General features: G+C 33.5%; 1 protein-coding gene across 1 annotated transcript in view; it reads left to right on the forward strand.

The window, feature by feature from the left end:
- Positions 1 to 18,060, forward strand: part of PTPRZ1 (protein tyrosine phosphatase receptor type Z1) — an 89,383-nt gene that overhangs the window by 29,585 nt on the left and 41,738 nt on the right. Inside the window, exons 4-12 of the mRNA XM_029285440.1 lie at positions 851 to 1,030; positions 3,107 to 3,258; positions 4,800 to 4,895; positions 5,149 to 5,215; positions 7,209 to 7,366; positions 8,217 to 8,367; positions 10,675 to 10,859; positions 13,923 to 14,049; positions 17,760 to 17,803. Coding sequence (XP_029141273.1) covers positions 851 to 1,030; positions 3,107 to 3,258; positions 4,800 to 4,895; positions 5,149 to 5,215; positions 7,209 to 7,366; positions 8,217 to 8,367; positions 10,675 to 10,859; positions 13,923 to 14,049; positions 17,760 to 17,803 — 1,160 coding nt within the window. The remainder of the gene's footprint in view (positions 1 to 850; positions 1,031 to 3,106; positions 3,259 to 4,799; positions 4,896 to 5,148; positions 5,216 to 7,208; positions 7,367 to 8,216; positions 8,368 to 10,674; positions 10,860 to 13,922; positions 14,050 to 17,759; positions 17,804 to 18,060) is intronic.

Below are 18,060 nucleotides of genomic sequence, written 5' to 3' on the forward strand. Positions count from 1 at the left end.
AATAGGCCCAGTTTGTTCACCAAATGCTTGGGAATGATTTTGTTGAACTAAAATCAACAAACAGCATTTGCACATACCGGTAAGTATTCTTCCCCTCCAGGTGTGCCAAGTTAAGATGAAGCACACAGGAAAATTAATCTTCTGTAGAACGATTCTTCCAATAGGCAAATATAATATAGAACTTTATATTCCAATAGCCATTCCCCCTCCCCACAGCCACATGAGCACATTTTGTGTGCTCAGCAAACAGTTGTTTGCAACATCCTGTAGTCATATGACTGCAATTCACATTTTGGACAAAAAATAGTGCTTATCTCTGGTTTTTGGCAAAAACACCTCATAGCAAACAATGGGTTCACTTTAAAACCACATAAAAAGGTTATAAAATCAGGTTGGTCACAACTTACAACCATAATGGGCAGGCTCCTTTACAACTGTAAGGACACACATCTTTACAATTCCTCCTCACCCATCTTCCAGTGAAACCATCTTTACCAAATGCACATGCCACCATTTGTCCTTCTTGCCTTCCTACTGAAAATGAAAATGATTGTGCTAAAACTCAAACTTCATGTTCAAGGAAAAGATTCATACTTTGATGTATTAGCTTTGCTGAGAATTTGTGATCTGGCAGGACATTTGTAAATATTACTTCTAACAACTTTTCTGGCATTGTCATATATTGTTGTAAAAGCATGTGAATTAGAGGGGAGCTTTAATATGAATTGTCTTCTGGTTCAGAGATTAATGGGATATGTTTTAGAGCATAATTTGTTGCTTTTATGAAAAAAAATGAAAAGCTATCAAATATGTTTAGCTAAATTACTTGCTTAATTCATTTTGATTTTAGGAGCCTTAAATCAAACTAAGTGGGGAAAAAAATATCCAGCATGCAATGGTGCCAAGCAGTCACCTATAAATATTGACGAAGATCTCACTCAAGTAAATGTGAACCTCAAGCAACTGAAGTTCAAAGGTTGGGAAGAAGAAACTTCAGAAGACACCTTAATCTACAATACAGGCAAAACAGGTACTGAATATATATTCATATTTGATTTAATATTCATAGAAGTTTTTGTTCACATATGAAACAATTGTTTATAGTTTTTTTTTACAGTCTCTTGATTTATTTTCTCCTTTTTTATCTTTTTGAAATTAATATTCTTGCTGGCAATAGCAGACAAGCATTAAATCATGAGGCCTCCAGGGACAAAAGAAACATATTAACAAAAATAGCCCTTGAAATCACATAATTCCTATAATCCAATCCTCTTTATTTTCTGAATATAAATATATTTTCAGCATACTATGCATGCCTATTAATACAACCTACATTATGCATAATGTTATGTCACAAAGACCCAGCTAATGTTTTCACAGAGTGGTTTATAAAGATATCTTTAAAAATTTATCATACTTAATTGCAATGTTCTAATTCAAGAGGCATCATTCTAATTATTGAGAGTTGATTATGTACAGATTATCAATGTATTGATAGGTCACATAAATAAATGAGTTGAAATAAATCCCAAATATGCTGAGTAGAGCAAATGGGTATGGATCCTTCTTGGAACTGTTGAAAGGACTGTGTTGTTGACTGGAGATAGATTATGTCAGATCCCTCCCCCTCTTTTGAGAGAGGGCTGTTCAATTTTGACATAGTTGCACTACTCAGGTAACCCTGAAGACTCCAGGTACCTTTAATGACTCGCTAAAAGAATGCAAATGAACCGCTGTCTGCAGGGATATAAATCCTTTCATTCCCCACCATCCAGTCAGAGCTGAAGAAGCTTCTTGGATGGGAAATGAAACGTCTTCAGAGAAAAACAAAGTCCAGTGGCCTCATGAAAAAGCATATTTGGGATAACTATGACCTGGATGACTGAGAATCTCCATAGAGTTGAAATAAACATACCATCTATGCAATTGGTATTTAATTATATAGAATATTATTTGTCTATAATTTGTTTTATGAAATCTGCAGATATCAATTAGTTCTAATGATTTGTATTCCTTTTGTATAAGAAAGTGCTGAATTATTCCTCACAAACATACATTTGAACCACTAAATTAATTAATAATACTTCATTTGAAAACTGAAGGGAAATTCCAAAAACTTGAAGTATGGAATAGAAATCTGTTGAATATTTACCAGGCCTATAAAATATATTTCAACATTTGAAACTGAGCTATCCATTTAATTAAATTTGGCATAATATTTAATATTAATAGGTTCCCTATTGTAACATATTGTACCATTTACCTGCTGAAACTATGTAGTTACAAACCAATTGTATTGCTACATAATTTATTTTATTCTTTTATTTTTCAGAGAATTTTTAAAGTAAACTGAATTTTTGAAAATTATAAATTGGAAAACAAAACTAATATGTAAAAACATTGTACTTAAAGTGTTCAAAATATATTAAAGTTCATATAAGTAATCTTATTTAATCTAACATATGAACACCAAATATTAATGCTTAGTTTAGATTCATTTTTAATTACATAATGTTAACAGTAAGCCAGGATTTCCACATGAGCAATGGGACATGTTTTCATAGAAATGTGTAGAAGAAATGCTTAATGGTGCGTGAACATTTAGAGGTGGGAGGCAGGGAGAGAAAATTATTAGTAATTCCTTGACTCTCATCTCTAAAATCCTTAGAAGTGATAAACATTCAGTGGTGCCACAGTGAGAGTAGAAAATAATATTTCCTAGCAGTAAAAATAACTTTCTATATTTGAGTCTACCTATATATTTCCATAATTCCCATCCATAAAGTATAAATTATACTTACTAGATTAAATTCAAGCTGTATTCTGAGTTGTATTATTATTATTGTTATTGTTGTTGTTGTTGTTGTTGTTGTTGTTATTATTATTATTATTATTATTATTATTATTATTATTATTATGCCTAATTTAGCTCAAATCCTACTGATTTCAGTGAGGAAAAATGAAGTCAACCTATTTTAAATTTCACTCATGGAGTGATATCATTTGATTTGATAATTTTAAAATTAATGCTGATAAATTTGAAATGCAAGTCACTTTTTTCTTCTTAAATATAATGAGTAATAGTAATTTTTTGTTTTTTTTCCAGTGGAAATTAGGCTGAAAAATGAATACTATGTAATTGGAGGAGGATCGGAAGCTATATTTAAAGCAAGCAGGATAATCTTTCACTGGGGAAAATGTAACATATCTCATGATGGATCTGAACACAGCATAGATGGACAAAAATACCCCCTTGAGGTAATGAATGTAATTGATTTAATAACATTATAAATATCAATATATTTATGCACATTCATTTGACTAGACATAATTAAATAGCTATAAATGGCATTAATTTTTACAGAATCACTTCATTTCAGATTTTTTAAAAAGCTCATAGCTCATTTTTTAATGTCTTCAGAATAGCTTTGATAGAATGGAACAATTAATTGTACTTTTGATATGAGAACCTCAAATAGTTCCAAAAAATATAGCTAGTTTGCCATGTGTGCTAGTTACTAATTCTGGACCCAATTTGAGGTGTTGTTTTTAATCATTCAAGTGGCACAGATTTAAGTTTCATTCCATTGGTTGAATCCTTCTTGTGCCTTAATGTTTTCTTCAACCCCCTTTTTGGATTTGTTGTCTGCTCTTACCAGAGAGATGTAACTAAAGCTATTCAGCCAAAGAAGCATGTGTTAAAGGTACCAAGGGAAGTGGGGCACCACAGAGTCTTTTTTCTCTAATTAACATGACTTTTACCTTTTCACTGCCACATTCAATTTTAATTTTCAACTAAAACTATTGAGTCTTAAGTTAAGTTAATCAATGACAGGGCTGAAGAGCACTCCTGTTAGGCTGTGCTTAGGCTGGCCTTAATATACCTCCACCTGAAACCTATATTATGGTCCTACTTTTGACAGCTATAAAGAGGTTTTTCAGTCTCAAGTCTTTTTAAAAAGCATTTAGTAGAATTGGAATTTCTACCATTTTGGTATTTTATGGGCTGCCCTGTCACTTTCCTTGTTATTTTTTTATTGATGATAATTTTAGAACAATCAGAGCAATCTAGAGTCAATCTCTTCTGAAATCTAGCACAATATCAATTGCATAACAGAATTATGCATGGTTTTTGAGTCACTTAAAATATTGCTAATGTTCAATGTCCCCTAATAACTTCGATATGTATTTTATTATTATTCAGCTTTTAGATTCAAGCTACTCTAGGAGTTTAATCTGCAAATGTTTAGTATACTTTTTATTAATTTGCCTCAACACGCTGATAGGGCAGAAATTGGTGGGGTCATCTCTTTTACAAATTGGAATTATAACAGCCAAGCCAAATCCTTGGGATTTGGGTGAAATTGTTTATGGCTGTGAGTAAGGAGTTGATCTTCTTTCTTTCTAAAATTGCAGGGTATTCTGACTTATTTTACTTACATTACCCATTACAGTATCTACTTCATTGCATTACCCAGCAAACACTATTCTGATTCTTTAAATGTTGCTAAGTGATGTTATATATGCAATGTTTTCTCCTCCTTCTTTTCTGATCATAATAAAGTCTAAACATATGAGAATGGAAAAATAAGCATTAACTATATAATTTCAAATAATAATAAATTTAATTTATTATTTAATTTAATATCCATATATTATATTGATTGAAACCAACTGATATGCATTAGAGCATATCAGTGCTTTAAATTCTAAAGTTCCTTGTATACCAGAACTAATAAATGTCCTTTGTACATTCTTTTCACGATTCTGTTAACTTTTTTAACTGTATTATATTACAGATGCAAATCTACTGTTATGATTCAAATGAGTTTTCAGATATAGACAAAGCAATTGAAGGAAATGGGAAATTAAGAACTTTATCAGTTTTATTTGAGGTAATAGTTTTTAATGATTATTGATTGTTCAACTTTGAAGAGTAATTGTTTCCATTTTGAGGGTAAGAGCTGTACTATATATTTGTATATTGTTAATTAATTTTGCATAAAAACAATTAACTTTATTTTCAAAAAAGTTTGGGCATTAAAGTCTGTCTGTAAAATATTTTTAAAATGTAGTTTTTATAATTTATTAATTGTCAAACTAATGATATCTTGCATGATTGAAAAAAATTCAATCTTTCTTCAACAGGTTGGTCTGGAAGATAATATAGATTATAATTCAATTATTGAAGGCGTGGCCAGTGTTAGTCGGTTTGGTGAGTCTGTGATAAAATATAAGAAATTATATGAACAGTTATCAATTTTAAGATTCTAAGCCTGGTGATATATGAATTTATGGAATCTGGATACATGGTGAAAATTTATTGAAATCCTATAGCTGAAGTTATATAAATAGTTGGGTTCCACACACCATCCAACAGGCACTTTGCATCCCAGTGGAAATTCTTCTGAACATGCTTAAACAATATTAAAAAATGCCATGCCAAATCTTCAAAAGAACATGGCTCTAATGCTGTGCAAAGGATTTTAATCAGCCCTGCTCCCCCATTATCACAGCCATAGTATTCAATGCCATTTTATTTGAAAAACATACTATTTTCTTCAAAAAAAAAAAACTTTACATATTATGACAAAACATGAACCTTCTTTCTGCTGGTTAAACAACAACAATAAAATAAAACAAAATTAGAAGACGTTAATGACAAACTATTTCCATAAGATATGTGAGATCACCTGGAGTCAGGTTCATCTCAAAAGAGACTTTAGTGCACAGGGCACCTTTGCACCTCCCTCAGACCCTAATCAATATAAGTAAACTAAGAAAAAAAATATAGTTAGTCAAAGTGTTTCATTAGCATTTAAGTCAGGGATAATGTAAATTGCACCCAAACAAGCTGTAATAGCCTTGTTTTTATATTTGGTTTAAATATTATGATTAGAATGGCATATATCAAGAGAGTGGCTATAGCAAATTGTTTATTTGAGAGATCTGGGTTTTGAAATAAAACACAGAACAAATATAACGCATTGCTCTCAGTAAGATGTCACCATGACATGTTGTTCAGCAACCCCAGTGAAGAACAGATTTAAGGCATTGGAACTGTGCTGTATAAGTACCACTCCACCCTTCCTGAAATGGGTCCTCCTAGCATTTCCATGACAGAGAGATCTCTGGATATGTGTTCTGTTTGGAAAGAAAAGGCATGGAGAAGAGAACTGCATCCCTTTTTCTACCAAAAGGAAACTACGCCACCATGATGGAAAATGTGTGGCAGCAATGGACACTTTCCATAGTTCACGATAGATGGCAGAGCTGGTGAATTGTAGTCATTTCTGTTGTTTATAAGAGATCCAGTTGGAGACAATCACAGGCTCAGGGAGTTTAGTGGAATCTGCAAATATCAGATTCCCAGAACGACAATTTAAAGGAGACTTTGATTAATTAAATATATACATTCATTTTAAGAGTTATTCTCCTGGAATAAAGAAAAAGATCATGTAGTCTAGCATAAGCTAGCAAGATTCTTCAGGGAGCTCATAAACATAGCATTAAAGAAGCAAACTCCACTCTGTTTTTTCCTCTTCTACTGGTATCTTAATCTGATGGTTCTTTTTTTTATATTTCTGATACTGATACTAAAACTACAGCCATTCAGGTATAGCAGGAAAATATCAGCATGCACAGAGAGATTCCAGGCTCTGTAGGAGGAGCAAAGCTGAGCAACCAAGCTTGAAAAGGACTTGGCTGGATGACTGGATTACTGAACATTTTAGTCCACAGCTAGTGGTCACTGATTAACAATCTATTATACATGAATTCATGTAATAGGGATGCTTTAATTTGATTTCCTTTCATAGACGTAAAGCACTAATTTTGCCCCTTAACCTTTCCATTTTTCCTCATTGGGCAAATTGGCTATCTTCATGATAGACTTAGGAAATTTTAAAAGATGTTAAGGGAGGCTTACACCATTGCAAGGTTTAAGGCACTCTTTATCCCCCAAATTTTGGCCCTGGCATTCTAGAGCTCTATGAGGTATAAATTAGGTATTAGGGACAATGCAAACTACAGGTTTCCTTATTTATACTGTATATTGATTTTGAACCAGCTTGAAGACAATTTAGTCTTGAAAAGTGACAAAACATTTTAACCTAGACAGAGCCATGCCTTCATCTAGCTACCCCATTTCTACACTATGCAATTTGGATTTTAAAACATCATCATGGGAACTTCTTTATATTTTGCAGGGAAGAAAAATGAACTGGAACCTTTCATTTTGTTGAATCTTTTGCCAAATTCAACAGACAAATATTACACTTACAATGGATCTTTGTCAACTCCTCCATGCTCAGAAACAGTTGAATGGATTGTGTTCAAAGACACTGTTAACATTTCAGAAACCCAGGTGATTTATACATGTCTGAATGAAAGAGTTGATCCTAATTGTAAGGAAAAATGATATGCAGCCAGCATCAGTCAACAAATCTACATGATTAGAGTGAAATAAGGACAGAATTTCCTCAAAAAATAAAAAGTTGTGGTATCTATATCTACACCAGCTTTAGGAAAAGTATGCGCTTTTCCGAACCAACAAAATATATTTACTTGTTGGTGATTAGAATGTTATCTGTACCTACAAACTGACTTTATGATAGTATGGACTGTATCTATAACAATGTTGACCAATAAAAAGTATTTTATTAAGGCTCAGAATGAACTTCAAACTTTACAGTGTGCTATCTCTTTCTCTTCTCTCATGTATCACCTTTTATTTCTATTGTGGTTTAAAATGCTATTTTGGTGTATATCTGAATTCTTTTATTGACAAAAAGAATGACAAAATGAAGTTCTGAGTATGTTTCTTTTAAACAATTGCTTGAAGATTAAAATAAAGTGGGGGTGGCATCAAAGTGAAAATCCCTGCACAATGCATTGGAGTTTCTGTAGAATTATAGTGACATAAAGAAGAGAAACAAATCAATTGGAATGGAAGGTATGGAAAGAGTTTAATAATGAAGTCAGCAACCTTGATATACTTGTCTGGAAAGATTCAATTTTTAATTTTAAAAATGTTTGTCCATAGAGTTTATAAACTCTCTAGTTCTAAAGAACTAATGTTCTGCTGAACAAAAAGATTATATAGGAAGAATAGGCAACATAACATGATGATGTTTCTCCATCATCTGAATGTGGCTTTTCAAAAGTGTACTCCTTAATAAGTTACTTCTGTATTTCCATTTGTTGTCTTTTTTCAGCTGTCAGTGTTTTGTGATGTTCTAACCATGCAGCAATCTGGTTATGTGATGCTGATGGACTATCTACAAAATAATTTTAGAGATCAACAGCATAAGTTTTCTGGCCAAGTATTTTCATCATACACTGGGCAGGAAGAAATTCATGAAGCAGGTATTTGCTTGTTAGAATTGTGGGCTTAAGCATAATTTTTGCCACAATGAATTGCTCCTAAGGAAAACAATAAGAGATCCTTATTCAACTGTCCATATGCAGAGAGTTTTAAGACAATTATATCTTGTGCTAATTAGCTGTGGGGCATGAAGCAAGGAGAAAAAAATAAATGGGTAAATAAATTCAACCTTGCCAAAACTTGAAAATTTGTCCAGCATGATATACCTTGGGACTGTTAGCACATCTGGAAAACACCAAATTGGAAAAGGCTACTCATATTACCTTCACCTTGGTTAAGTGAGCTATTACTTGCAATAGAAATAACCCCCATTCACAGCAAAAAGTGTAGATGTATAATAAGTATCATCCATATGTGGTAATGGCATCTTGCAAATGCCACAGTTTTGTATTTCCATCCTGAGATCTAAAACAAATATATAAGCTGTGGTATTTGGTGATAACATCACACGCATTTGTCACATGACCCATTCCACATACATTTCGTGATTTACTGTTTTAGTATAATTCAACCACACTGTGCATGAGCTTAGTCAAAAGTCCAAAAAGCAATAAATACAACTGAGTGAAAGCTTTTTGCCCACTGGATAAATCACGGGCTCAGAGTATCTGCTTAGTCTAATAAAGGAATATGTAACAAAATCAGGCAAATGATCATTAATACATTATCTGTTTAATGTTTTGTTCTAAAAGAAGCTTTAAATGGGTCACACATTAAATAAGATTGTGTTATTAAATTTCAGTTTAATAAAATGGGGAAAATACCAATTTAAAATGTATTTTATTATGCAAGTTTAATGTTGGAAAACTATACTGAGTATTGAGTGCCCTCTTGTGTTCAAAAGACAAATTCTGAAATAATATTAGAGAAAAAACACATTAAAAAAACTTAAATGAAATCAATTTAATGAAAATTGATTGGGCAATGGTGACATCTCAGTAAATGAGTTAAGGCTTTTTTATTTGAATTTAGGCCAATTTATATTTTAAGGTGGCTGCATTGAACTAGTTTAAATCTAATTAAAAACAGTTTAGCTTTTCTGGCCTGTGGGAAATCATTGATTTTTACCACAATACCACAGAACATCTTTTCATTGGACCCAAATTATCCAAGCATTCACAGCAATTCCATACTTAATTGGATATAGAATACCCACTGTTGTTTTTTTGAAAACCAAAAACCATCTCATAATCTGATGTGATACATCATTCAAGATCTTCCATCTTAAAATGAGAAGAGATTTCCAGATTAAATCTCCAAGGTTAAAAAAAAATATGAGCAGGATAATATCATATATTTGAAACAGAGATGATCGTATCAGTTATTTATTTCAATTCTTTGGTTATGTTTTGTAATTCTAGTTCCTGTAATTATATTATAGCAATAGTACATGTTTTATTTATTTCCTTATATTTATTAAATTCTCCATTTTTTAAAAAAGACATAAATTTAACAAGTTAGCATGCTTCTAAAATGCTTATATAAAGACATATATTGCAGTATGAAAGCCAAAATGTAAGGCTAACATCTTAAAATACTAGCAGATGTTTTTTAATGTCTTCAGGGAAGGTGAATTCTGTGTCAGGTTATGTATATACACGGTATGCCTTCAAGGCAATATTGACCTATGCCAACTGCCTGGACAAGTCACTGCAGTTTTTTTGTCAAGATTTCAGAAGTGGTTTGCCATTGTCTCCTTCCTGGGGCTGAGAGAGGAGCTGGTCTAAGTCACCCAGTTGGTGTTGAGCCTAAGACAGGATAAAACTTATGATCTCCCAGCTTTTAGTCTGGTATCTTAATCACTACACCAAACTACCTGTCTCCTGTTAAGAGTTGCCAGGAAAAATACTTCACATCTCTTTCCTCATGAGATGTGCATTGTTTCAAAACTGAATCTAGTCTTTTAAATATAGATGGCTGAACAGTATGTTTTTTTAACCAAGGGCCACATTTAGCTTTTTCATAGCTTCTGGAGAGGTAGAAAGTGGCAAAAACGAAATATTTAATTTAAATAAAATGACTGTAGTTAATTAGATTATCCCCCATGTATTTTAATGATATTTTTCTGTAACAGTAAAAATTACAACTTGGCAGTAGCTCTAGTAAGTATTACGGAGTGCTGTACTCAAGTCTTTTGGGGAGGAGGACCATATATTGCTTAATTAAAAATTAGATTTATTTTATGGATGAAAGTCAATCTGTGAATTTTCTGTCTGTAGGTCTATCTTGTAGTTGTTTTTTTAATACATAGTTACTACAACTTGTAAACCACCTTTACTTTTTTTAAGTTTGCAGCTTAGAACCAGAAAATGTTCAAGCCGATCCAAAGAACTATACCAGTCTTCTTGTTACTTGGGAAAGGCCACGAGTTGTATATGACACGATGATAGAAAAATTTGCTGTCTTTTACCAACAGTTGGAAGGAGAAGACCAGACCAAGCATGAATTTCTAACAGATGGTTATCAGGACTTGGTAAATGACCATTTAAAAGGTTTTCTGTGAAGGTTTTCTATAGAGCTGGGAATATGTTCCAGTGAATGTATGGGATTGCACATATATAGTGGATTAGTATAAGCTTGAAAATATGACAGATTTTGCTTACCAAGTTGGTTTCACCTCATGCAATACCCTATAACCATCCCCCTTACTAATACACTTCATGGATTGTTATCCAAAAAAACAAAACAAAACCCTTGCCACAGAAATAATTCGCACTGGGATTCTGTTGGTGAAATTGAGCTGGTGAGGAGATCACAGCTAGTCATCTACCTAGCTATTGTAATCTGCAAGTGGGTTAGCAGTGGAGTTTCCCAGGCTTATGGTACTAGTGAAGATCAGCCTCTCATCCATGGATATGGATTTAGAAACGAACCAGGAATATATGGTCATCATGGCAGCTATGTTTATCTCTAACCTAACTCACAGTGGGGATCATGTATTAGATCTGGTTTTTAATTCAGGTCTATGGAGACACAATCTGGAATAGAGTGATATTACTTCTCTCCCTATTTGCCTTGAAGTAATCTGTGACTGCTCCACTGCAGGAAGATAGGATCTAGTTGAGTAGTCTGTCCCAGCACCTGATGGATTCTTATTGGGTTTCAGAAACTTGGTCTTGCCTTGGAGCTCTGGTACATGGTTCCACCAGAGCCTTAGATGCTAGGAATGATGATTGAACTCTCCATGTTGATTATCTGGACCCTTTTCAGCCAAATCTTAGACCTGGTTACAGCACTGTTGATGAACTTTGGCAGGATTGTAGGGGGGGGCTTGACTATGAACCTCCTGGGTTTCCTGGGCCTCCTGGGCATGTTGAGGCGGGAAGCAGGCCCAAGCTTCAGGTATTGGTGGGTCCTGTAACCTGCACCAGGCCCCTGAACGACTTCCTGAGGCCCTCCTGCACAGACTACCTCAGACTCTGTCCATTGAACAACTGGCAAGTTCACTTAACAACCACAACCAGGAGTACTGGGATTGCAGTTATTAAACAAAACAGTTGTGTGACGTATCATTTAATGATCACTTCACTCGACAAACAAGATTCTGGTCCCAATTATGCTTGTAGGTCAAGAACTACCTGAATTGGCATTTGTCAGTGTCTGGACACTGTGAGAGTCTGGATAGAGAATAACTTTGGCTCAACCCTGACAATATCAATGGTTATGGGTTTGGAGAACACTTCTGGATCTGAAGATTTTCCATCTTTAATTCTGAGTGGAGTTGCATTCCCCAAAAAGAGTTAGTATACTACTTCGGGCTCTTCCTGCACTCATTGTAAGGTTAATCATGCCCATTTCTTGATCCACAGTACTTACTCCTGGGCATCCCTGTTTTAGTTCCCCTCTGTTTAGATTATTGCAATGTGCTCTGCATGGCCTGCTTTTAAGAACATTTAGAAGCTCAATTGATCCAAGTTGTGGCATTAAGAACAGCTTGAAATGTCCAGTGCTTCATGAGCTGAACTAGCTCCCAGTAAGCTTTTGAGTGCAATTCCAGGTGGTGGTTGTTACTATAAAGCCTTAGAACAAAGTTGTTTGAGGAACACCCTATTTTTTTTTCTGCTAAACCCACCAGATGCAACAGGTTGGCCCACTCCAGGTCTCACCTATTAAGCAGACTAAGATCCAGACATGCTTTCTCTGTCCCAGTACCTGTGGAGTAGCATATCCCCCCCCTACTTCCAAGATTCAGATGGCCCTGACCCTATTGGTGTTTTGTAAAGTCTTAAAAGATTTGATTTTTCCCACAAGCATGAACCTTGTTGGTTATTTGCTGCCTATTGCAAGATTGAAGGGATTGGTTTGGACCTCCAGTACACTGCATATCAATTGTTATTGTAGTTGTTTTTTAATTGTTCTATCGATTGTTCCTTTTGCTTTATTACTTTTAGCCTGCCAGGATCATTGCAGCAGGTTGGGAAACCACATAACCTGTGTAAATAAATACATAAATCTCTTACAATAAAGATATTATCAGAGGCACAAGAAAAATCTGCAAATAATTACTCATCTGCAATAACTTACTATCACAAATAATGACAAAATCAATGGTGTGCAGTTCACACATCATTTAAGCCAATGATATTCAAATTCATATTGATTACTTGCCTTAATGGACATTCAATGCAGCTCTTAACTCCAAATGTTTTTATGCTTACACCCATTTTAATGTTAAATGTCCTTGTGGATGGTATCTAAACTATCATCTGGTTATATAACATTTTTTTTTGCAATGTTATAAAATAATTGCTCTGTGAATCAGCTGCATAGAATCATATATTGATGCAAAACCTTTAGGGTTTAGCTAGAGATACTATCCTCAGTCCCAAAATAAATAAACTTTAAAAAGTTTAAAAAGTCTGCATGAAGCAGATTTCCAAATTCTTCTTTTCCATCTACTCTTTAAAATCTCTCTGGATTGTCTCTAACACAATGAAGTGGGACATAGGCATAACTGGAGAATAGACTCATTCCAAATCTTAGGTAAATTAGTTTAAGGGATATTAAGAAAAAGGAAGATTTGCTGCCCACTTTTTTCTACCAGTCCCTTTTGCAGATTGACTTGGATATCATCTTATTTTCAGAAAGGCTTTTTAAAAGCTATGGAACCTTTAGCAGACAGGTGAGAATATGAAAGGGCTCAGCCCTTTATATCTTTAATACAATTTGCAATGGGGAAAGTTGGTGCTTTTTGTAGCCTGTACCAATAGTGTTAGTGGTACACTGAGTCCACATTTTTTTTTCTTTTAACAACCCTGTAATCCCTTGCATCAGAGTAGAGTTGGGGCAACTGAATAAAGCTGAGCATTTACTAACCGGATGCCCTTCCTGACGCCTATGCAGAATTTGCAGGAGATATTTTCTCTTTGCGCCCAGAGAGAAAAATATCTGCTGCTACCTAGGATCAAACTGACAGTCTCATTTTGAAATCCTTTTCTTCTCAATGGAATTTTCTGTGACTAAAGAAATAAAATATGTAACTTTATATGAAATACAGAAAGTAATAAATATGATTTATGAATTTAAATCATTGCAGGGAGCAATTCTGAATAATCTGCTGCCCAATACAAGTTATATTCTTCAGATAGTTGCTGTTTGTGCTAACGGTCTGTATGGAAAGTATAGTGATCAAGTTATTGTTGACATGCCTTTGGATGACCCAGGTAAGTTTACAAAGGTAAATTTTATTTAAAAATCCACAATTTATTTGCAAACCAGCTCAAAATACAATGCAATGGTATTTCAATATCAGTGTTCTTCACCTTAAATATCTCATTTTCTCTGATATATTTCAAATGTTAGAATCCGAATAAAAATGCCTGGGGATCCATAATAACTTTTCTTATGAGCTGGTACATTAAATATACCAAAGATTATTTTAAAAAATAACAAATTAAATCTAGATTCAGATTCCTACTCAATATAATTCCAATTGGAGAAAAATATAAGTATCTATGATTAAAAGAATGTGTAAAATGTGATTAATTTTTGTTTATTAACAAAAAGCTTATGACAATGGGACAGAGTAATTAACAAATTCTGTTCTTATGATTCTGAAATTCCATTGCATGTAGCTTTTCTGAAATGAGATTTCAGTGCAGTGGTGATGGAATTCCCTTGCTTTTTAATGTTGAATTGCTGAAATCAGAAGACTAACAATTAATTTCACTTATTCAAAACTTTATTTTCACTCTTGAAAGGCATAATATGACTCACTTGTTTCATCTGTTTCCCACTGAAATGAATATTATCCATTTTTTGCAGCTAGTATCTATCGTATTGTCACTAATTTCTTAAAATTTCTCAGCTTTCATGTAAAACAATAGTGCTATTGCACATTTGCTAGAAGGGCTGAATTTCTGTGAAATATTCTTTGAGCAAACATATTATGCTGACTCAGAACTATAAATAACAATTTTTTTTCCAGCAGAACAAATTCTCCCTTTCTTCTCCTAGATACTCTTCTTACAGCCTTTCTGTTTTAAATCTAGTTCAGAAGGGTTGGTGAACTTTCAGGATTCAACAAGAGAACAAACATCCATTCATGAAACACTGAATTTGCTCCCTTGCTTGTTGTAAAGTTTTGTTGTTTTTAAAGAACATATTTCCAAACAGCTTTAAATTGATAGTTTTTATTTTTTTATCAGAGTAGCATGAATTAATAAGATTAATGAATGAATGAATTAGTAAGATTAAATTTATTTGTTATTCCCTTTATCCAGTGGTGGGATTCAGCCAGTTCGCACCACTTCGGCAGAACCGGTAGCTAATTTTTTGTTGCCCAGGCCCAGAATGAACTTCCGGAAGCGGCATCCACACAGAGAACCGGTTGTTCACATATTTGAATCCCACCACTGCCTTTATCAACAAGAACTCAAAGTTATCCAACATGTGTTTTCTTCCAAGCAAGGAAGTACAACATTAGGAAGCTTCTTTGCTATAGAAAGCTTGAGAAGCTATTTTGTCTTAGATAGACTTATTCCGATGAACTTGATAAAAGCTTTTGCGTCTTCTCAAACAAGATGCCTCCTGATTTTTTCAGCATGGTTTCTGGTTTATGCAAATAAAGTTCACTCACATTTATTTCTTCATCAGTATTCAAGGGAGACCTGGCTCTTCATTGTGAGCTAATGCTGTATTCAGTCTTTTGTTGGAAATTTAAATTGAGCAAATGATGGCAAGTGAATGTTTTTAAAAAAGAAGAGAAGCAGCGTTTGTTTTTTTAAAGCATAAAGTTTTTGGCTGGAAGCCATCCAGTGTAGTTTTTATATAATTAAGATAAGAAAGTATAGAATCTGAAAATAAGTACTTTTAAAGAGTAATAAAAAGGGAAAAGGTGAATAAGTTCAGGCATCAGTTCTCCATGGTTATAGTTTCCAAAATATTTGTAAGATTGTGCTATAATTGTGACTAATGGATGAAATAGAAAAAAATATTTAAACCACAAGTGTGTGTGTGTGTGTATGTGTGTGTGTGTATGACTTTCAGTATTGAGAAGCCAGGGAACATTATCATCATTTTATTCATTAGCTTCTTAGTCTTCAGAACATAACAGGTAAGATCATTTTTCCTAAACATTTAATAAAATTCTGCATCTCTTTTCGCTTTATTTTTTTAAAAAAAAACCTGTTTCATTCCATGCTATTTTTTTTTTCCTAAATATGTTTTCTTGTACATTTGTGTATCTATGTACATTGTTTAAATACCTTTGTACACATTCTACACCAGAAAAAGTATGGTGCAATTTTTTAAAAAAAATTATGGAACTTCTAGTTATGCCCAACATATTCCAATTATTCCTAAATTATTAGTTAAGGGGCACAACTAGTTCTTGGGCCAGATCACACTGGCTTGCAAGAGGCAATTGTTAAATTTCCTGAAATTTTGTGAATTGGTTGAATGTGAATCTGAGCCCCAATGACTGGCCTGCCAATTAGCTTTTGGGTTAGCAGTACAGCAATGGCAACGGAGTTGCCAAAGTTGAGTTTTAAACATTTACCAGCACATCAACGGTTGTAACCTTGTCAAGCCTCTTCCTTTTTAGCTTGTGGTTTGGTCCTGTTGATGCAAAAAATAGCATATGCCTACATAGTTTTGATTTTTCTCTGATCAAATAAAAAAATCTTGATATGGTTGTTGACTAGCCTAAGATAAAAAAATGCTGTATTTTGAGTTGACTATTTAAATATATTTAAATTCTGCCCTGCATTAGAGTGAGATTTGTGATATAATACAATAATAAAAAACTAAAAGATAAATAATTACTGATAACGAACAAAAATGCAGATGTATTAATATGATATTTGTCTTGTTTTACTAGCAATCAGTTCCCAGTGTCTATTTTGTGCTGCCATACCACACCACAGCCTTATATGTTGTTAAGGGATTACAATCAGTAATAGAATAACCCTGTAATAAATGAAAAAGTAAGACTAACTTCTTAGACTAATTCTAACATTCCTATGGAATGGGCTGTTCAATAGATGAACATGTTCAATAGATTCAAGTTGAAGGAAGTTACAAGGGTGCATTGATTTTCCTGCTTCCTTAATAAACAGACTAAGGCATAATGTGGGAATTCATGACTGGAAATTTGACATCTTTTGTTTGCATGAACCTAGTCACAAATTTAATATTTTGGAAAGTGGTGAGGATATTATTTGTGCTACACAAATATCGATTTTAAATATATCATTTATTTAAAATATTTGATCCCAACTTTAAACATTCATCAAAATACTAAAGCATAAAATATTAAAAGAGAACATAATTCAGAGGTGGTAATATAATGAGTAAAATATGGGATAAGCAATATTAAGACTAACTTCCAAAGTATAGTATGGCCAGTTCCAAATTTAAGACACACAAATACATCTCTAGTACTATATGAATCAAAAGATAGCTACCTAAATTGCATTTTCCCAATACACATGGTTTATTTTATTACTATGTGTTTCTTTTATCTATGGATCTATGATCCTATTATCACCACAGTCACATATAACTTGGTCCTTGGTCATAGAAGTTCCAATATTAAATTAAAGATTAGCTTTTTAATCTTTCCTATACATTTATATCCTAGAATAAATTGAGTATCAGAGTTTTCTAGATAATTATTTCTGCTCCTTTGGTCATGTAATATCAGTACTTTATAATGTTTTTGCTATATATCATACTACTAGTATCTCAGGAATAATTTTGCTGGAAACCAGAGCACAGAAATTATTCAGTAATTCCATTAAAACTTTAAAAAATACTTGTAACATGATTTTTCTTTTTTAAAAAACCTTAGAATAGATCTTAAGCACTTAAACAATTTGTTGTCTATGAATTTAAAATGTTAAGTTTAAACATTCATATTTTTCTTTCGTAGAAATTGAACTGTTCCCTGAATTGACTGAAACAGAAGATTATGAGGTATTGTTATTACATTCTCTTTCAAGATATTATGCTACTGCTATTAGAAAATAAAACTGAGATCATTCGTGGCTTTGGGGTGGATTTCCACCAGTACGCTGATGATACACAGCTGTACATTTCCACCCCAGGCCACCCCAACGATGCCCTTGACGTGATGACCCGTTGCCTGGAGGCCGTACGGGTCTGGATGGGGAGGAACAGACTCAGGCTCAACCCTTCCAAGACCGAGTGGCTGTGGTTGCCGGCGCCTCGGC

This window comes from Protobothrops mucrosquamatus, unplaced genomic scaffold (genome assembly GCF_001527695.2).
Source record: "Protobothrops mucrosquamatus isolate PMUCROS unplaced genomic scaffold, P.Mucros_1.0 scaffold1705, whole genome shotgun sequence".
NCBI lineage: Eukaryota > Metazoa > Chordata > Lepidosauria > Squamata > Viperidae > Protobothrops > Protobothrops mucrosquamatus.